The sequence below is a fragment of the Helianthus annuus genome, chromosome 3, assembly GCF_002127325.2.
Source record: "Helianthus annuus cultivar XRQ/B chromosome 3, HanXRQr2.0-SUNRISE, whole genome shotgun sequence".
Lineage (NCBI taxonomy): Eukaryota > Viridiplantae > Streptophyta > Magnoliopsida > Asterales > Asteraceae > Helianthus > Helianthus annuus.
In genome coordinates, this window is record NC_035435.2 from 107,461,166 (window position 1) to 107,484,064 (window position 22,899).

Consider the following 22,899-nt stretch of genomic DNA (forward strand, 5'->3'; position numbering starts at 1 on the left):
ATATTTTTGTATATTTTGTATTTAGTTCATGTAGTAATAAATCCAAAATTATACACATCCAAAAAAAATTACAAATATATATATATATATATATATATATATATATATATATATATATATATATATATATATATATATATATATATATATATATATATATATATACAGGAGAAGGATCCGTTAGGAACCACCCTTTATTGCGAGAACCGCGAGAACCAGTGTGAACACAAACAGTAATACCTAAAAAAATCTAAAAAACACCCAAAAAAATTATTTTGTAAAAATCGCTATATTTTGTTTACAATAAAAAAAATTCAAAAAAAAAAAAATCGAATCACAGTTATCCATGCACATATGCATTTGTATCATTTTTTTGACAAATTCCATAATTCATTACAAATGTTAGACAATTGCACTTTCATTTACACTACCACGTGTAATACACTACTTTTTACGTTAACAATATTAGAAATGCACATGTTCATCTATATGTATCACCATGAAATAAGGTGTGTTGGTACACTACTTTCTCTTTCATCTATCATTCCATCCATAATACACAAACATGCATATGTGCATTTATTGTCATTTCTTTGACAAATTCCGTAATTCATTACAACTATTAGACAATTGCACTTTCATTTACACTACCATGTCTAATACAATACTTTTTACATTACCAATATTTAGAAATGCACATGTGCATCTATATGTATCAACATGAAATAAGGTGTTTTGGTACACTACTTTGAATACACTTTCCTTTTCATCTATCATATCATCCATAATACTAGGGGTGTGCACGGTTCGGTTCGGTTCGGTTTTTGGGTAAAATCAAAAGCGAAACCGAAATGTCGGTTTTCGGGTTTTCAAAACCGTTCGGTTTCGGTTTTTTCGGTTTCGGTTTTTCGGTTTTTACGTCGGTTCGGTTCGGTTTTTCGGTTATTTCGGTTTTTGGAACAAAATTATGTAAGATTCAAAAAATAAAAAGTATAATTTATATTATAACAATCTTTTTATATGTTTACATTTAAATTATTATAGTTAACCTCTTTAAATAATATTGTTTACATAAACCTAACCTTCTAATCTTTTTTATGTTTCTTCAAAGTTTTTATTAAATTTTGTTATATCTTATAGGTAATAATAAATCATTTCAGTTATAATGTTTATATTATAAACACTTAACATTCAAGAATAAAATTAACATTTTCTACTAGCATTGGGTTAAACACTTAATTTAAACTTAAACTAAAAATATATGGATTGTAACTTATCGGTTCGGTTCGGTTTTTCGGTTATTGAAAAGGTTTATCCGAAAACCGAACCGAAATTTTCGGTTATTAAAAATCCGAAAACCGAACCGTCGGTTTTTGTTTCGGTTCGGTTTTTTCGGTTCGGTTATTTCGGTTATTCGGTTACGGTTCGGTTATTTCGGTTTTCTTGCTCACCCCTAAATAATACACTACCATTACCTCCTACCATCCATAATATAATACCATTACCAATATTTTCACTTTATTACATGTATGTAAACACCATTTATACCATCCAATCAACATATTACATTATAAATTGACAACTATAACCAAACCATCAACCACTAGATATAACTAACCAAAAACATGTATATGGGTCTACTTCTCCATTCAAAAATCACAAACTTTTTGTACCAAAACACGTTATATCATGGTTATACCTAATGATGCACATGTGCATTTTGAATATTGGTAATGTAAAAAGTAGTGTATTACGAATGATATTGTAAATTAAAGTGCAATTGTCTATTTCTGATAACGTATTACCGAATTTGTCGAAGTAATGATTCGTATGCACATGTGCATTGATAACTATTACTCGAAAAAAAAAGTTTTTTTTATGGTAACGAAATATAGCGATTTTTTTAAGAAAAATATAAAAAAAATTTGAGTGCTTTTTTGATTTTTTTTAGATTTATTTTGTGTTCACCTTGGTTCTCGCGGTTCTCGCAATAAGGGCGGTTCTCGCATGAACCTTACCCTATATATATATACACACACTTGGAAAACAAAACTATAAAATGGAATGTCCATCCTTGGACATAAACATACAATCGGACAAATTCAGACACTTTGGACAATATGGACACTTTGACAAATTTGGACAAAATAAAATATATGGTACAAACGAAACAAACGACATAAACGAGACGGACGACACGAACGGGACTAACGACACGAATAAACCAAACCGACACGTAGCAAATAGTCATAACAAAATACGAGCCGTCACACACACTCTAAAAAGCTTATGCACTAAAAAGGTTGCATATGTGACATAAGTAATAATTTTTATAAAAACTAGATTTTTATAAAAATACAAGTATTATTATTTATGACTAAGCCCAAATCTTTTAGACTAAAAAGAGTCCATAAATTAAATTGGGCTAAGCCCACTTTTACAAAATATTTGGACTAAAATATATTTTTAGTTAAATTGGGCTAAAAGCCCACTCTACAAAGAATACTTGGACTAAAACCCAATTTTTATAAACTATTATGGACTAGATCCACTTTTAGAAAATAGTTTAGGCTAGGCCCATTCTTACATAACCTATTTGGGCTAAGTCCACTTTTATAAACTAAATTGGGCTAGGCTCACTTTTATAAAAGTATTTTGGGCTAAGCCCACTCTTACTAATCAATTTGGGCTTGACCCACTTTAAACAAAGTCACTTGGGCTAGGCCCATATACACTAAACATACAAATTGGGCTTAAGACCTAACACATGAATTAACCCCATTAAAACATAAACTAAATAGAATATATATATATATATATATATATATATATATATATATATATATATATGGAAGATATATATATATATATACGAAAAACATAAACAAAGAAAGTAAACGATTACGAGAAACTAAAAACGAAATTCAAGATGAAATACTTGTACGGAAAACAAACATAAACCTAAGTGTCTAACGAGATTAGAACACTTGTAGGTCGAGAAACAAACGACGAACCAGGAATCGAATAGAGATTTTCACGGAACTCAAATCTGTGAGTTCATGTTTCCCCTTTTATTTTTGAATGTTTATAGTTTTAAAACTTTCGGGGATGTATACATGTTACAATTAGTAGGATGACTACAATGAAACTATTTTGATCAGATGCGGATAGGTGTTTAAAATAAAGGGACCATTAATGAATAAACAAGTACCGAGGAACAAACGAATAGATCTATTTGGGTTTTGGCAAGCCCCATTCTTAACGGTAATGATAACAGCGATCGTTAAGAGTGCCTTTGTGTCCAAACTAGTGTCATTGACACACACGATAAGTTGCCAAGGTTTGGTTGCCTCCCATTCTGGCATACAGATTAGTGTCCTTGCAAAACACTAATGATCACACGATTTTCATCGTACTATACAAAACGGATTTACTACTTCAAATGTTTTGGAGACTCATTTGATGCAAAAACTAAATAACATGAACTTACCAACTTTTGTTGACGTTTTCAAAACTAACATGTATCACAGGAGATTAGTGGACGGCTTTGGAAAAATATGTTCGAGTTGTTATCAAGAACTCAAGCTTTTGAGATGTCATCCTGTTTTCAGTTACCATGTTGTGTGGTTCTGTTTTAAACTTTGAACAATGTTGTTTAAGTTGTAGTTGTTTTATTTCGAACAAGATGTTTGTATTGTAAATTATGGATTCTAAACAAATGTAAGGATGAACATCCTTTTATGTTTTAAATATGTTGTTTACTCGATTGATTGTAACGATTGCCGCTCTGGCCGCACCTCGCGATACGCTTCCGCAGAAACCGAAAATCGGGGTGTGACACCGATGACGAATTTAATATATAGAAAATGTAAAATAGGTAAAAGAAAAAGGCTTTTCTTGCTAAGACCATTTTTACATAAAATTTGAAGTAATAGATATATAAAAAACAATCGGCATCGATATCGGTAATATTAAAACAACTATTGATATTCTTTTCTATACTTTTCAATTTATGTAAAACACGTATTGTCATTCTTTTGGGCATATCATTTCTTTGGGTTTTTCTTTCGGTTACTATACTGAGTGTTGGTACTGTATTGATATCATAGTGAACAAACTGATACCCACCAAATTCATGCCGCAACGCGCGGACGAATTTTACTGGTATACAATAGTTTATAGAACCTTGTACAAATCATTAACCCTGCATTTAAGTCTCATAAAGTGTACCACATGTGAATTTTCGAAATAGTTTTTAAAAGGTAATTTTTTGCCTTAAAAACAAGTAAATTGGACTCTACTAGACTGAAGGTGTACAAAACTGTTTTGTTTTTATTTTTTATTATCTTTTATAAGGATATCCGTTGTTCTTAAGCTGAAAAGGTTTCTTTCATCATGGATTTAAACCGGTTTGGCCTAAACAAACCGATTTTAGACTTTTTTTTATTGTGTTCGCACTGGTTCGAGTTACAAACTGATTCAAAGAAAGATGCAAGTTAGTCTTCCATGCTTGGTACTTGGATGATGGTACGATTATAGGTTATGCTAAAGAGGTGGCTAAAGCTTTAGAAATCATCAGGTATGAAGGGCCCGGTTTGGGGCTTGAACTTAACGTCAAGAAAACATTAGTTTTTTAGCCATCGTGCAATGGAGTTAAGACGCATGAGGGCTTGTTTCCTAATGGGATTGGAAGGCCGATGTTGGGTGTGAAACTCCTCGGGGGCGTTGTTAGTTGGGATGCGGGTTTCATCAATAGTTTGGCCGTGAAAAGGACACCTCGTGCAGTGGATCTGATGGGCTATCTTCCTCATCTGCGGGACCCTCAATGCGAGCTTCTCTTGCTGCGCTCCTGCATGGGGGATTCGGCCTCAGAACACGCCAGCCTACGTTTGTTGGGAAGGCTGTTTCGGTTTTTGACAAAGGCCTTCAGAGAGTGATTGAGGATATTGTGTTTTGCGGGGGTCCATTTTTTGGGGATATTTAATGGAGGCTAGCATCCCTTCTTATCCGTTTTGGGGGTTTGGGTTTATGTTCGTGTCACACCCCGAATTTCCACGTATCACCGGTGGGCCCGGTGGGGAGTATCGTGCGTGACGTAGTCGATGTCATCATGGTCAAACAACACAATATATAAATGCACAGCGGAAGCAAAAGATAAATATATTACATTCCGAATATAAAGTAATGTCAAAGTATTACACGGAAAGTAAAGGATCCACAGGCGGATCAAATAGAAGAAAATTGTTCAACAGACTTTAGGCATCTAGAACTTTCAAGATTCCTTATTAACGCCCTGAGCTTCCAGCCAATTACGTTCAGTACCTGTCACTTAACCTTTTTGGAAAATACGTCAGTTTACACTGGTAAATACAATTAACCGACTCATTTGAAAAGTTTTTAATAAAATTGATTTGGATGCACAAGGCACAACATATCTTTTATAACTTGGGACAATTATCTTTATAATCTTGTATACAGATTTACATGTTCGTTATACGTTCAGAGCCCGATGTAGAAACCGAGTCAAGATTAACAGACACGCCACAAGTATAGGCCCACAAGAGAGTGAGATACCGTTTCCCTTATGCACTGTCAGGGGTATGCCTACACCTCGTGCATAAGACGTGGCCATTTTATAATACAATGATGTCAAGGATATCCGGGACATGGTCATTAACCCCTAAAGGCTTTTATTTCAAACAATACAGATTAAAGCGGGTTACCTCAATAATTTAATCACCCAATACGACTAAACATTCAATACCCGACCAAGCGGTATTATTATAATACCGTATCCCAAGCCCGTATAGGGAAAATAAGTTAAAAGTATTTACCTGAGCTAGCAATGCAATTTATACTCGGTCGTATATTCTAGTCAGCAAGCACAAGTACTTCAACTGGGGCTCTCAATCTGGAACGAAGGTTTTTATTAACCTATTAGATTCCTAACGGGTCTTATTTAAGTCGTAACTTAGACCGGTTAGTTTTAAGAAAAGTTACGGTTCGAGCGCGAGATTACGCGAAGACCGGAATGGAATGTGATTTAGACCCGACAAGTTTGAAGGCTTGTATAATATGGGTAATCCAACCACATTCTGGATTTTGAGATAAAAACGACAAGGTTTGACCCGTTTCGGCTAATTTGTGTAAACTAGTTACGCAAACCGAACCGAACGCGTAAAATGGCGTAACGGGTAACCGTAAGAGTCATATACAGGTTTCCTAAGTCAATATGCTCTAAATACGTTGTGATATCAGTAGGATACCTTCCATTATGCCCAAAACGAGTTTAATCCCATAATACGCCCCGAAGGGGTATTTTGGTCATTTTAAAGCTCACAAAAGAGATTATTTTTTACTTCTGATGTTCGGGTCTGAAGTAATCAGTAAAACCACTTATTTTAACAAGTTACATCAGTAGGCAATAAGTCTTTATGACAAAAATGGTTTTAAACCCAAACTATGCGTTTAATACGCGTAAAAAGTCATTTTAAGCGATTTCCGAGTTATACCGGAAATCTGAGTTTTCTGATCAGATTATAAAGTTCAAAATACTATATTTATTATATAAAATCAGTAGCAATTGGATTGGTGTCAAAATACTATGGAAAACTCATTTTATACATAAAAAGTGTATAATCGGTATTTACCGAATTAAGGCGATAGCCTTAGGTTATGATTAGTTTAAAAATACTTAAGAACCTTTAAAAATCTCAAAATATTATAATACATCAGTGGGTAAAGGGTTCGGTGTCAAAAATTGGGTTTAGATAGGCTTTATGCTAATTGCGCCGTTTATTTACCAAAAGGCGTTATAATTACGCTAATGAGCATAACTCCTAATCTAGACCTCCAACTGATATGAAAATTTAGGGACAACTTTATAAATCAGTAATAAGGATTATTGGCCTTTCACTTTTCCAAAATTCTTGTTTTATAGCCAAAACGGCATTATGGTCAACATTGAGCATTTAACGGAAACGTGCATATGGAATGGACAAACAACGAACCAATCCCAGAGGGTTATACCCTCATGTAACTTGGTCCTAAGGAAGTCCTAAGGCACTTCTAGACTCTACTAAAACGGGTCAGAACTGAAGTCAAAGCAAAAGTCAAAGTTTTGCGACTTTCAGTTCCGAACCGGGTCAAAACAGGAAATTGTAGGATCAACAAGCTTAGATCAGTTCTTAAAATCATTACCAAGTTATATGAGTGATAAAATAGGTTATACACCTTCTACATTGCTACTTATGCGTTAAATCGAAAATTTAGCTTCTGTTGACTTTTTATAAACAACTTTGACCCGACATTTGATCTAGTTAGAATGGGAATCAGAGGGTGCCCTTTTAAGGGTTTAAAGCCCACATGATTACCAACTTATGACTACCTTTGATTCGACTAATCACTGGACCAATAGTGATTAATCGTTAAGTCAACCGTTAATTACGACGGTTTGACTTCTAAGCTAAAACTAAGCGAAAACTCAATAAGGAAAGATCAAGCATACTTACTGAAGTCCTATGCTTGATAAGGAAGGACTTGGGTCTGCTCTTAAGCTCCAGAAAGCTCCTCAATTGCAGAATGAAGGTGTGAAGAAATGGTTGCAACCTTGTGGCCTTTTATAGTGTTCACATCTTCATAGATTGTTGACAACAAGGTCTACCATTGATGTTTGATCACTAACAAGTGTCCCTAAATGTCTAGGGGTTGTTTAGGGGTCGTCCAAGATGAGGAAAATCGATTATAAGTCGGTTAGGAGGCATAACAGGCTGCTGTCTGATGTTTCTGTATCTGGGCCTTTAACGCGGCCCGCGTAAGATGTTGTTGGGTCTTACGCGGCCCGCTTGGGCCTTGCGTTCAGATTTTACATTTTCCATTCGTTGCACATTTGACTCTTGGCCCTTCCGAAAGGTCAACTAACTTATATTTTGCACTTTGAGCCCTCCAAATTGATGTTTAGGGGCTTCAAGACCTATACCCATTTTGTTTAGTCCTCGGTTAACTTTATTGTCACCCGAAAAGTCCTAAACTTCACCGTTGACGCTTTTAACCCCTCGCATACAAATTTGATCATAACCTTCTCATATGATAACGAAACCTTACGAAATTTATATCGTGCATTCTAGTGAGCATAATTTATCGATACAAAGCTTCAGGTTTGTCAAAAGGTCACTCAGAGGTATAACTTAAACATGTTGACACATTTAACCCCTGTAGTTTGTAATCTCTCACTTTCTTTCATATTTAGCTTCGTATGATCCATGATTAATTCGTTTGAAGGTATGAGCATTATGTAGAGTTAATGTACAATATATTTATTCACTGTTGACATTTAGAACTCGTATGTTCACGTACTTTCCATGATTGTCAACTTTAATCCTTTTATAATATTCTTTCACACGTTCAAACATGTGACACGTGTCAACACATTATGGAACGTGAATTTTCGAGGTGTTACAGTTCGGCTGAGGATGCATCTACATACGCTTTTGTGGCCTCAAGGGCGCAATCTTGGAGTTTGCAGAACCACATTCTTCGTAATTGTGGTAGTGTTGGGTTAGATTCTAATTATTTGTGTGCGTTGAATTACATGCAAATGTCTCTTTCTGATTTTGATCTTGACGGTTTCTATAATAAGGACACCGCACCCTAAACCCAGGATGCTTTAGTGAGTGCCCTATTTAGTAGAACTGTCCAGAGTTTGGCAGAGAAGTTTGGTCTATCCCCTCATCAGAAAGCCGTGTTTGATTGTCTTCGGGCTCCTCATGCTCAGGATTCCCTGACACTCATCCTCATTGAAGGCTTGGGTCAACCCATGTCAGCTGTGGAGTACCGGGCAATTCTCAAGTACCGGTTAATGATCCCTCAGTTTCCGGTTGATGAGCCTTGTCCTGTTTGCCGCAAGGTTTGTTTAGATACTTTTGGTGAGCATGTGGTCTGTTGTAGGGCTGTCCAAAAAGCTCGCGGCTCGGAGCTCGCTCGGATTTAGCTCGGAAAAAGCTCGCTCGATATGGCTCGGTTTGAAAGTGAGCCGAGTCGGCTCGGCTCGGCTCGTGACGAGCCAAATTGGCTCGGTTTGGCTCGCTTGGTAGCTCGACTCGACTTAGCTCGAATTATTTTACTTATAATATATTTTATTTTTATATACATATAATATATGTTAAAAAAACATGATTATTATTTACATGTATTTAGGCTTGTAGTTTGATATCTATGACATGCTTAAAGGTTGATTGCCATGCTAATGTACAAATATTATATTTACTTGAAATATAAAACTTATTTTGCGTTGTTGAACGTGATTTTGGCTTATAATGTATTAGGTTGAACTTTTTTGGATATGTTCTTTTGAAGTATTGAATAATATTTTAGAACACTAAATTTTGAGAGCTATGTATTAATTCTTATTTTTAAAATTGAGCCAAACCAAGCCGAGCTAGCTCGGTTTAAAACCAAGCCGAGCCCGAGCTTAGATTTTCAGCTCGGTTTCAAATCCGAGCCAAGTCGAGCCAGCTCGGTTTATAATCAAGTCGAGCCCGAGCTCGCGCTAGCTCGGCTCGGCTCGACTCATGAACAGCCCTAGTCTATTGCAAGGAGTTACCTGGGTTTAAATACATACATGATTTGGTTAGGGATGTTCTTTGTGACATTCTAAAGCGGACAAGGATTTAGGAAAAGGAGGCTCCGGTGAACTTTCCGTCGGATCCGCTCGATGGGAGGTCTACTCTTCGGCCAACTGATATTCTTGTGTTTGGGTGGGCAGGGGGAAAACACGCTTGTGTGGACCTTACATGAGTGTCCCCTCTTGTTGGACTCAGATGTAATGGGTTTGTTGCTGGCTAGGCTGCATTGAAGGCAGAGTCAGACAAAGTCACAAAACACGAGAAAGCTTGTTTGAAGAATCAACATGTGTTAATACCATTTGCTTTTCTGTGAAATTTCTAAACAGAATCCAGCGGGTCGTGAACAGTAATTTCTCGACCCCTAAAAGTCGATTTGTCTTTAGTAGAATATGTTTTGCAATTCAAAAAGAGGTTGCGACGCTTACCTGCTTATAATTTGGTGTTTTCGCATTTTAGTACAGATCTCCAAAGAAAGAGATTCAACTAGTGGCAAACCTATAACTCTATAAGGCCTAAACCGGTTTTCTTTTACATCTCTATTTATACGAGACTACAACCTTCAATTGGGCCTGAAATAATCGGGCCTAATGATAAAGATATAATAATATCATCTGTATAACATTTTGGGTAAAGCAACAGAGTAGTTCTCTTGAACAACAAGCAAATAGATCGATCGATCGATCAGCTCAAGATTTTCCGATGTCCACCACCGAGGGAGATGATGCCGTTCGTCGGCGTGCGGCGGTCACCGAGTACCGGAAGAAGATGCTTCAGCACAAAGAGCTTGACTCCAGAGTTCGAACTGGTCAGATAGATAGATTTTCCCCTAATTAATTTTATACCTTCTTCATTTACTTTTATGTCTGATTAGGGCTTATTCTTTCACTCACTTTCTCCGATATGCTTATTACATATATTTATTTCATTATGTAGAATGAATTGTTTGTGTATTTATCTAATTTAGGGTTTGAACATTGAAGTAAGTTATTTTACCATTAGTTTCTTGCTTCTTTATGTGTATTTATGTTTATTTTGAGTTTAAGATCTGAAATATTGTGTATTAACAAGAATATTTACTTGAATGTCATTGGTATCCCCATCCAATGATGAGCAACAAGCCAATAATTGCAGCGAAGTTTGAGGTTTTGATTTTTTTTTTATTACTTGGATTTGTATCTAATTTTGATGAAGAAAAGTAAGTATAGTTAAACTAAACATTATGTTGCCGTTATAATTAACTGACCATGCCTAACTTAACTGTTGTACAATCGCACGATGCTCTTTCTATGAAGAGCTTCGTGAACCATAATTAACATTTTTTTCATGACAGAGATGTTATGTAAAACCAATGTTTTAAAAACCGGTAAATACCGGCCGGTTATACCGGTATTATCGTTTCTAGATGTAAATCAGGTACGAAACACCCCGGTAAATAAGTGAAACGACATAAGGTTTGTACCGATGGTAAAATCTGGTATACCGGTTTGAAACGTAATACCGGTACCGGCCCAGTGTTATTTTAGTTTGGGTTGTTACTTATTTTTATTATATATGTTACTTATCTTCCATAATTTTTATAATATTATGATTATTCGTAACTAAAAGTTCTTATTTAATATTGTATAAAACTAAAATAGTTGATGTATTCAACACTCAAATGGCTTAAACATATCGTACACTTTCATTTAAAAGAGTTTGTTGGAAAACTGAATGATTTTCGATTATCTTTTGGATTATTTTTATTATGGATTTACTTTTGGATCATATTTTAATATGTAATCATGCATTTTTGGATTAACTTTTGTGTTAATGTTGTAATTTATAAAATTATAGAGTTAGCTAGTCAACACGGTTGAACCGCTCGGTACAACCTGGTTCAACCGGTTGAACCATTTTTTAGCCTAATCCGATTTGATTTAAAAACCGGTTTTTAAAACATTGTGTAAAACTGTAAAGTCCTTGGTAACCATCAATGTTTTGATGGTTTGGTATTTGTATGATCTAACCGTTCTACAACTCAGGTTGTAGGTCTGCATTTTCTTGGTCTACACGGTCTTAGTTTAAGGCTTTGAGCTAACCAGTTCTGTACTTCTGTTCTGTTTGTATTTGGGTTGCTTTGTTACTTGCATTATATGTCTACTTGATGTTGACATATTCATCAATGACATTTTTCCTTATTGTGACTGACTGTATCAAAATATATGTATGCAGTGAGAGAGACATTGCGGAGCACAAAGAAGGATTATGCCAAAACGGAAGACGATTTGAAGTCCCTTCAAAGCGTTGGACAGATCATAGGCGAAGTGCTAAGACCTTTGGATAATGAACGATGTAACGACTACCTTTAATATTTTCCTTCCGTTTAATTTGATCGTACACTATGTTTTAATTTTCACTCTTTTGTTTTAAGTCATAAATAGGCAAGTTAATGTGTAGTGTGTGAAATAGAAATTTGAAACCAATGTGGAGTGTAGCTGCCTTGTAATTTTTATCATTAAAACATGTTGTATTTTGGAACTTAAGTACAATTGTGAATCAATATATTTCATATGTAATATTGCAGTGATAGTCAAAGCCAGTAGTGGCCCAAGGTACGTGGTCGGATGCCGCAGTAAAGTGGACAAAGAAAAACTAACTGCTGGAACTCGAGTGGTTCTCGACATGACAACTCTGACAATCATGCGAGCACTCCCTCGTGAAGTTAGTTTATTTAAAAATACGAATTCTAATCATTTAATCAATTGCTGTACATTTCTTTGCTTTTACTAATACTTTTTTGACAACAATTTTAAGGTTGACCCAGTTGTTTATAACATGCTTCACGAAGACCCCGGCAATGTTAGCTACTCTGCAGTTGGTGGGCTATCGGATCAGATTCGAGAGCTCCGGGAATCCATTGAGTTGCCTTTGATGAATCCGGAGCTCTTTATAAGGGTCGGCATTAAACCACCAAAGGTATGAATTGATAGCTTTAAAAAATAATATTTTTTCAGACTTTATATGAAATATATGTATTTTTTCCTTGTGATTAGGGTGTTCTTCTTTATGGACCTCCTGGTACGGGCAAGACCTTGCTAGCTAGAGCAATTGCCAGTAATATAGATGCCAATTTCTTAAAGGTATTTTTTTGCTTTTTTGGGCTGCAAACAAACTGAATGTTAAGCGAACAGTTCGTGAACCGTTAAGCGGGAAGTTCGTTTAATAAATGAACAGACATGTATGAAAAATTTGTTTGTTTAGTTAATGAACAAACATGAACAGAAGTCACGTTCGTTCATTTATGTTCGTGAACGTTCGGTAACGTGTTTGATGGTTCATTAGTATTTTTAATTTTTATATTTTATTTAAATAGTTCAAAATTTCGTTTAATAAAAAACTAATGAGTATCAGTGTATATATAGTCTATTCATGAATACTTGTTTGTGTTCGTTTGTTTTCATTTGTGTTCATGAACGTTCGTTTGCATTCGTTACCTAAAATTAACAAACGAACACGAAAAGAAAATCTTGTTCGGTAAGTGTTCACGAACAGTTCGTGAACACATATATTCCCTTAACAAACAAGCAAACACGAACAAGGTCTTGTTCATGTTCGTTCTGTTTGTTTGCAGCCCTTTATATATAAATATTATTGTTCTCAGTTTGGTATTAACTCGTATATGCATGCAACTTCCTTTCAAAACTTAATACAGGTTGTATCAAGTGCCATTATTGACAAGTACATCGGTGAGAGTGCAAGACTAATCAGGGAAATGTTCAGTTATGCTCGTGATCACCAAGTACGATTCTTTAGTATGCATACCTTTTTCAATTACATTACTTTTATATTTATTATAACAATTTATATGATTGTTGGTTGGTTATTTCAGCCCTGCATCATATTTATGGATGAGATTGATGCCATTGGTGGGCGTCGTTTCAGCGAGGGAACCAGTGCTGACCGTGAAATTCAAAGAACACTCATGGAGTTGCTGAACCAGCTTGATGGATTCGATCAGCTTGGAAAGGTTTGAAATAAATTTGTCTCAAATGCTTGTTTCATATTCTTCAAAACCGGTACCTTTTAGTTGAACTGAAACACTATGTCATTTTAATTCTAAACTAGTGGCCAGTGGGTTAGGGTTCGAAACGTAGATAAAAATAAGCAAATAGTGAGAGATAAAGCTGTTTGATGTTTTAGTTAAAGGGCTAAACATGTCATTATAAAAAGTTGAGGGGCTAAACATGTCATTATTAAAGTTGAAGGGCTAAAGTTATTTATTATTAAAGTCAAGGGGCTAAAGTTGTGTTAGTTAAGGGGCTAAACATATCATTTTAAAGTTGAAGGGCTAAAGTTCTTTATTATTTAAGTTGAGGGGCTAAACATGTCATTACCAAATCCGAGGGGCTAAACATGTCATTAAATTGAGGGGCTTAAGTTGGTTAATGCCAAAGTTGAGAGGCCAAAGTTGGTTGATGTGACAAAATAGCATATTTATAGATAATATGATTACAAAAGTTATATATATTTTTTCTGATAATAACATGATTTAGGAGGTTGTGTTAAAATTACACTTTGGGTGGCTTTGACCCAAACATAACCTCTGATTCGACCCGTACATGAGCAAAAGAGTCTGAAATTGCTACCTCTAGATTACAGTGGTCTAAATTTTCTGATTTATCTATTTCTTAATATATATATATATATATATATATATATATATATATATATATATATATATATATATATATATATATATATATATATATATATATATATATATATATATAGAATTACAGCTTAATGATCTAATGGATGTTCTCCAGGTAAAAATGATAATGGCTACAAACAGACCCGATGTTCTGGACCCCGCTCTTCTTCGTCCGGGTCGACTGGATAGGAAAATCGAGATCCCGTTGCCAAACGAGCAGTCGAGAATGGAAATTCTTAAAATTCATGCTGCAGGGATTGCTAAACACGGTGAAATCGATTACGAGGCGGTTGTCAAGCTTGCTGAGGTGATAAAAAAACACTTTAATTTTGTCTAACGTATCTTATTGTTTACTTGATGAAGTTCTGACCTGTGGTGTATGATTTAGGGGTTCAATGGAGCTGATCTTCGCAATGTGTGTACTGAAGCTGGTATGTCTGCGATCCGTGCAGAACGAGATTATGTCATCCATGAAGATTTCATGAAGGTAACTGATTTTTTAAATCAATTTAGAATGATTCTTTGAAATATTTGATCGAGTATATGAAAATGTATTGTATACAGGCTGTGAGGAAACTGAATGAGGCGAAGAAGCTGGAGTCGAGTGCTCATTACAATGCGGATTTTGGGAAAGATTAAGAGGTTGAAACATAAAGCACTTGGAGTTTGTACTTGGTCGTTACGCTTTACAGGGACAGATGTATGTTTGTTCTTGGTGTTTGGTTTCGGATCTATCCTGTTATGATTTGCTGCTAGTGCTGGGTGAGAGTTGTTTTATTCAAAATGTTAAGCAATCATACTTGTGTTAAGAGATCTCCAAAACACAAAAGGATTGTGGTGTTTAACTGTTTAAATTTCTAACTTGGGATATTTCCTCGTTTAAACTATTCGTTGAATCACGTTTAAAAACGCTATCTTGTTTTATGCTGATAAAATGCAGGATATAAATGTGAACATCTTCGCAATCTGCGCTCCATGTTTATATATTATAAAAGCGAACATGAATAATGATGGTGTTTTAACAGGAATCAAGATCTCACATTGAATAAATATCAGTTTAAACGGGAGATTGTCAACTACTATTCACATCAGTGGCGGAACTAGAACATTAACTCAGGGGTATCCCAATTTTTTTTTTTACCATGCAATCATGCAATATTAAAAAAAAATGATAGATCGTCTGATTGTCTCGTCTGTGACAATGTTCGATGACTCGATGTGCGGTTGCCAATTATCAATCAAAAATCAAACTAACAAGTAACAGCAGCAATGCAATAGCATGTTCTATCAATGAAACTAACAAGTAACAGCACTGTTCGAACTGTATATCAAATAACAAGCCCGAATGTTCTATCAATGGCAGCCGCATGTTCGAACAATTATCAATCAAAATATCAAATAACAATAAATTTATCAATCAATTATCAAACAAATAACAATGAAATAACAATCAAAACAACCTGTATTATGTATCTGACGTCGCTGCTCGGCTGCTGCCAAATCAAATTCCGTTCGTCCGTTCGATTTCATTGTTCTCGCCTTCTCGGCTGTTCCTGTTCTCGGCGACTGTAACTTCTGTTCGATCTCATTGTTCGTTCTTTGGCTCTTTTTGGTGATCGACAATCAACCTTCGAAGTTCGATGTCTGACTATTGGAGTTGACGTTTGATATCCCTTGGTCATTAAACTGTCGCCCAAAATCCAAATCATTCAAATGTTGGGCTATTGTTTACTTATTTGGACTTAACTAATGTTCTATTATTTACTTATTTGGGCTTACCAACTAGGCTTATTATTATTTTGTAAAAAGATTTTGTGGGGTGTCCTCGTACTTGATCAGGGGTGTCATATGTATAAAAATCGAAAAAAAAATAAATTTTACACTACTGGTAAAAACTTGAGCTGTAGCCCGGGCTACGCCCGACACAACTACAGGTCCGCCCCTGAAATTCACATACTTTGATACTTATGGCAAATACATGCGTACGTCATTGCCGATATCGTATACAATCAGAAGGGGGGTGATACGCAACACACCTTTGCCCACATTTAGTAGATTCTAGTTAACTACCACCAAAGAGACTGGTTAGTCTAAGGTGATACGCGAGCCATGGTCAGGAACATGATGCATTTATGAACACGTTTCGTGAATAAATTGATATACACGAGCAGAAGTGTTAACATTTTGAAAAATGGCTAGTTTTGTGTTTTTTCTAAATTTAATTACATCATCACAATCTACCCTCCCTGTTGCATGAGCATAAAGCACACAAAAATAACAAAATATAGATAAAAATTTACCCACTTCCAAATAAACGAGTAGACCTAACACCATATCTAAAAACTTGTTCTTGGCGATTATTCATACATTACCAGCAACACATGTAGCATAATTATTTCGAATACACGTTTCGGAAATAAATAAAATCTTGTAGAAATAACCGAGGCTGAATTTCTCATTAGAACTGCACAGGCATCATAGCACAAACCATTAAAACAAATATCTCCCACAAAACATGTTGAAAGTTAGTGCCATTCTAAACAATCCAAGGCTTGTTGGAGAAGTTGTTTGTCCCCAGCTGCCACTACATTAAAACCTGAAAACATATGACAAACGCAAAATCGAAAGAAAACAAAATCAGTCAAAATTTGACACAGAAAATTGAGTTGGTATGTGTAGTATTACTTGTCGCTTGTGAGTTCGAAGAAGCCTCCCAGCTTAGTTGGTTCCCGTTCCAATCGGTTATCGCTCCACCAGCCCCTTCTATCACAGGTATCAGCGAAAGAAAGTCATATGGCTGAAAAACATCATCAAAGTCATATGTCAATCACATGGTACCATAATATACAATAACAAATATAGAGACGTGTATATGAGTCATCTATTTTCTTCCTTAATGGAATTGAGAACCTTTAAGATGATTGGACATAACGATGTGAAGATCTCACCTTGAGACCAGATTCGACCACAAGATCCACATGCCCGGAGGCTAGAAGCGCGTATGCATAACAGTCACATCCATATAACGGCACTTTTACCTATGAATCACATAGATAAAAAATGAACTTTGACTGGAATACATCGGTTTGTTTAAGACACAGTGCGTGAGAATGTAAGTAACAAACACACAGCAACTCAACGGACCTTGTCTCTAACTTTAGCAAAGGCCACCTCAGCGTCTCCACTAAATAGATGTGGACTAGTTGTATACCTAAGTAATAAAGGAAAAATATAAGGATAACAAACTCGAACAAGATGTCAGAATTTCAAATTAAAAGGAAACAATTTTAATATAAAACTAAAAAGACGGTTGGAACGATTCGTACATATATGCTTGTGAAAGCTTTGGACAGCTGCGAGTGGATATTTCTTCTCCATTCAGTCTAGTAGTTCTTCCAGTTATACCTACCCATCTTTCTCGTAATATAGGCTGATCAATCACGCCAAGAATCTGATATTAATCAAAGAAAAAGGTCAATAACATACACAGGCTTCAATTGAATATTCAGATGTTTATACCCTATCGAAAGTTGCAGAATGATAATTGTTCATACCGGTTTACCTCTTTCCAGTAATGCAATGAGGGTGCCAAACAAGGGTTTGCCTGATAAAAGCAAAAGCAACCACCTTGAATCAATCTTGAAACAGATGGCTAAGAATTTCATAAGAGATATAGCAGAAGGTTACCGGTAATAAAACTCTTTGTTCCATCTATTGGATCTAAAACCCATACATAATCTGCAGATTTCTCTTTACATTGCCAACCATTCTCCTCTCCATAACTGCAATAAGCGGTTTCCATTATTTATAAGAGGCAAGAATAACTACTTGGATATTTAAACAAGTAACCACATTGCATCAGAAGAAATGCTATCAAAACCATTGATAACATAACAATTCCTCCTTCAAAATCCATCTAATCACGAGGACCAAACCGGAAATTCGAATCCAACGGAGCAACTTACATTGCATGAGAAGGCAAATTCTCCTGTAATATAGAAATCATAGCTTCCTCCGCAGCTCTATCAGCTATTGTCACCGGACCTTAAAAATAACCACAACAAAAAATACACATAATCAATAACTAAAAAAAATAATAAAAAAGAAAAAAACTTTCAGCCCTAAAATTCTTCATCTTTTCAATAGACACTCAATTAATTCCAATATTCTCAGCCTAAAATGTACAACAATTTTCAGCCCTATAATTCTTCAATTTCTCAATAGACAGGCAATTAATTCCAATACTCTTGCCCTAAAATATACAACAATTTTACATGCATTCATAAAATAACTAAATCGGAATATATTAGAAAAAAAGAAGAACTAACTTAAATCTTCTTTATCAATAATATCAAATCTCTTCCGAAAATACTTGCGTATAACGTCACCAGCAGCATCGGCTAACTTGTCAGCAATAATCGCAAAACGATCGAGTTCAGAATCGCTAAGATCGACGGTCTTAACGGCACCGAATCCGTTGGAGACTGCCGGTCTCGATGTAGACATTGAGATGAAACGGCGAGATTTAGGTAAAGCTAGGGTTGATGATGATGATGAGGATGAGGATGAAGATGAAGAATTGGAGAAGAGAGTGGTTGAAGAGAGAGAAGAACGAGAGTGAGGGTTTAGAGAGAGAAAGTGAGGCTGAGAGAGCATTTTCTTTTTGTGGCGGGAAAGGGGAGGCGGAGTCACGGGAGGGAGGAGGTGTTACAGTGGGGAGTGATGGAGATGACGGAGTCTCTTTATTTTATTTTCCTGTCACCAAATTATTTAGGTTAGGCATGAGCATGAGCGTGATAATGGTAGTGGTAGTGGTAGTGGTAGAGTACCGAAAATACTGGTATCGAAAATCATTAAAACTGGGTATCAGTATTGGTACTGAAATGTTAGGTATGGAATTGTACGATACCTCATTCTATTCAACATTACAATATATAGATAAACAAAACCATAAACCCTAAAGCCCATAAGTAATGGGTTGGGCCTAAAATGTCTGGTTTATAACACTCCCCCTCAGACATTTAGAATTATACACAGTTTAACGACATACTTCAGGATGATGTTAAATAGGTACTTCTGGACCTGAATAAATAAACTGATACTACTGGATCAGCTATGATGCCTCATTAAAAACCTTACTAAGAAAACCCAGTGCGACAAAACTTAGTAAAGGGAAAAAGAGTACAACGTGTATAATTCTCCCCCTGAATTCAATAAACATCTTTCAATCTACGAATACCGATCTTGTGTGATAACTGCTCAAAACTGCTTCTAGGTAAAGATTTTGTGAACAAGTCTGCTAGATTTTCACTTGACTTGATCTAATGAACATCGATTTCCCCTTCTTTCTGCAAGTCATATGTTGAGAAGAATTTTGGTGAGATGTGCTTTGTTCGATCACCCTTGATATAACCTTCTCTGATCTGAGCTATGCAAGCAGCATAGTCTTCATAAATAATTGTCGGCTCCTTCTTGATCTGTTCTAATCCGCATGCTTCTTGTATGTGATTAATCGTTGATCTCAACCACACGCATTCTCGACCAACATTATAGTGCTATCAATTCGGCATGATTTGATGATGTTGCTGTAAGTGTTTGCTTAGTTGACTTCCAAGAAATTGTTGTGCCACCGTATGTGAATACATAACCTATCTGAGATTTTGCTTTGTGAGGATCTGATAGATATCCGGCATCAGCATACCCAACAAATTTGAAATTTTAATATTTCTGGTTTGCGTGTGTACAATAAATATACAAAGTATAATTATAATAGGAATGTATTTATAAAAGTATATAAAGATTATCCATAATTACACCTTATTATTATTAGGCAAATTGGAAAATAATAATCCCATCTTTCTAAAATTGGCTGATAATAATCCTAAGTCAGTTATTAGCTAATAATAATCCGACATCGTCCATTTTTTTTTTGTAAAATAGACCGCCGTTAAAATAAGCTTAACGGAGTTAAATTTTTTTTTTCCGAATTACAAACCGATGTTTTAGGGCCTTTGATCAGAACGAGGATACGAGTCGATTGATGTAAAACTTACCTCGAAATTGTGTTCGAAATGGCTTGAATTTTTAATTGGAAGTTAAACACCCGAATTGAAGCACCGTTTTCGTGGGTTGGGGGCAGTATTTTGAGGTAAGTTTTACATCAATCGACTCGTATCCTCGTTTTGATCAAAAGCCCTAAAACATCGGTTTGTAATTCGGAAAAAAACTTAACTCCGTTAAGCTATTTTAACGGCAGACTATTTTACAAAAAAATTGGACGAGGTCGGATTATTATTGGCTAATAACTGACTTGGGATTATTATCGGCCAATTTCAGAAAGATGGGATTATTATTTTCCAATTTGCCTTATTATTATTATTATTATTATTATTATTATTATTATTATTTTTTATTTTTTTTTACTATTTCATACACCTTAAGTTACTATAGAATACACAATCATAAGTAAACATGCACAAGTTTTAGAACTTGAAGTTCTAACTAAAAATTGAACCTGAAGTTCTCATATATTATGCATTGGCTCGTTTTAAATGCATGAATTTTTCCTTCGTAGATAAAAATGTCGAACTTATCAAAGCTTGAATTCACCGCACTTGACATCTTGGGTAACAACTACCTCCCGTGGACTCTTGGTGCTAAAATTCATTTGACAGCAAATAATTTGGGGGAGACAATTATTGATGGTAATCAAAGTAAACCTCAAGATAAAGCGAAAACCATGATATTCCTCCGCCATCATCTTCATGAAGATCTAAAGCGGGAATATGTAACTGTTGAGGACCCTCTTGAATTATGGACAAACATCAAAGAACGTTTTGACCACCAGAAGTTGCTCTTACTCCCCAAAGCCCGCTATGAATGGCTTCATTTACGACTATAGGATTTTAAGACCGTCAGTGAGTATAATTCTGCCCTGTTCCGCATTACCTCTGAACTTAAATTATGTGGTGAGAAAATTACCGATGAAGACATGCTTGAAAAAAACTTTCTCAACATTCCATGCCTCAAATATGCTCCTATCGCAGCAATACAGGGAACGTCAATTTACTAAGTATTCTGAATTGATATCATGTCTTCCGGTCGCGGAGCAAAACAACAAGCTCCTACTACAAAATCATCAATCGCGACCTGCCGGTGCAAGCCCATTCCCTGAAGCGAATGTGGCCAATTATCAAAGCGGACGAGGTAGAGGTAGAGGTAGAGGTCGCGTCCCCAACAGAGGTCGTGGTCGTGGTCGGGGACGGGGATATACATGGCGTCGTGAGTCTCAGAACACTAAAAATAGCGGTGGTGAATCGAGTCGACACAATACGGGGCGACTTTCGAAAGGGAAAAGTAGCGGGAACCAAAACAACATTTGTCATAAATGTGGGATGTCAAATCATTGGTCCCGCACATGTCACACCCCTAAACACCTCATTGAGGCATATCAACGCATGGTGAAAGAAAAAGGAAAGAATGCTGAAACTAATCTGATTGAGGATGCACCTTCAGCCACGATATCAGACGTTCATTTGGATGCATGTGATTTCATTTAAAATGTTCGTGATGTTTAAACATATTTAACGTACCTTTTATGTTTTACTTTTCACACTGTGACCTTGATATTTGTTTTGGTTTGAAACTCTTGCAATGTTTCATTTTTACTTCTTTGCATTAACTTTTATTTTTTTTTATTTCCTGAAGAAATATGCATGCTAGCTCCAGTAGAGCTATCATTGGTGATGAATGTCTGGTAGATAGCGGTAGTACTAATACTATTCTCAAATATATGAAATTTTTCTCTGAGTTGTCTCCGGCAGAGACACCGATTAGTACTATATCTGGTGTCAGTAACCTTATCGAAGGCTCCGGTAGAGCACACATAACATTATCTTCGGGTACCAAATTAACTATTGATAATGCATTATATTCTAGTAAATCCAGAAGAAATTTACTTAGCTTTAAAGATATTCGAAAAAACGGTTATCATCTAAAAACAATATCTGAAAATAATATTGAATATCTTCAAATTACTTCAAACAAAAATGGTCAAGAAACCATCGTTGAACAATTAGAAGCCTTATCCTCTGGATTATATTGTACTAATATCAATCCTATCGAATCATACATGGTGAGTAACCAAAAGCTGTTAGATAAAGACACATTCAATATATGGCATGACCGTCTAGGTCACCCTGGTAGCATAATGATGAGACGAATAATCAAAAGTGCAATCGGGCACCCTCTCAAAAACTTAAAAGTTTTGCTACCACAAGACTTATCATGTGCAACATGCTCTCTGGGCAAACTTATAACTCGGCCCTCACAAACTAAATTGATACATGAAACCCCATCATTTTTAGAAAGAATCCAAGGGGATATTTGTGGGCCTATTCATCCTCCGTGTGGACCATTCCGCTATTTCTTGGTGTTAATAGACGCATCCTCATGGTGGTCACATGTGAGCCTTTTAGCTACTCGAAATGTAGCATTTGCCCGACTTCTAGCTCAAATCATACAATTGAGAGCCAATTTCCCCAATAATCAAATTAAAAACATCCGAATGGATAATGCGGGAGAGTT

At 35.7% G+C, this 22,899-nt stretch overlaps 2 protein-coding genes across 2 annotated transcripts; one reads left to right on the forward strand and one right to left on the reverse strand.

Moving 5' to 3' along the window:
* Positions 1 to 10,187: 10,187 nt before the first annotated feature.
* LOC110929165 (26S proteasome regulatory subunit S10B homolog B) lies at positions 10,188 to 15,225 on the forward strand. Its single transcript, XM_022172284.2, has 10 exons — positions 10,188 to 10,428; positions 11,835 to 11,954; positions 12,187 to 12,323; positions 12,417 to 12,578; positions 12,656 to 12,742; positions 13,315 to 13,401; positions 13,492 to 13,629; positions 14,429 to 14,620; positions 14,702 to 14,800; positions 14,878 to 15,225. The coding sequence occupies exons 1-10, from the start codon at positions 10,323 to 10,325 to the stop codon at positions 14,950 to 14,952; spliced, it is 1,203 nt and encodes a 400-aa protein (XP_022027976.1). The 5' UTR covers positions 10,188 to 10,322; the 3' UTR covers positions 14,953 to 15,225.
* A 1,371-nt stretch (positions 15,226 to 16,596) lies between these two features.
* LOC110929164 (bifunctional phosphatase IMPL2, chloroplastic) lies at positions 16,597 to 19,084 on the reverse strand. Its single transcript, XM_022172283.2, has 9 exons — positions 18,642 to 19,084; positions 18,279 to 18,357; positions 18,001 to 18,095; positions 17,868 to 17,917; positions 17,640 to 17,764; positions 17,458 to 17,524; positions 17,262 to 17,351; positions 16,999 to 17,110; positions 16,597 to 16,909 (listed from the first exon to the last, which is right to left on the reverse strand). Exons 1-9 carry the CDS (start codon positions 18,967 to 18,969, stop codon positions 16,839 to 16,841), a joined length of 1,017 nt encoding a protein of 338 aa, XP_022027975.1. The 5' UTR covers positions 18,970 to 19,084; the 3' UTR covers positions 16,597 to 16,838.
* Between the last annotated feature and the right edge of the window lie 3,815 nt (positions 19,085 to 22,899).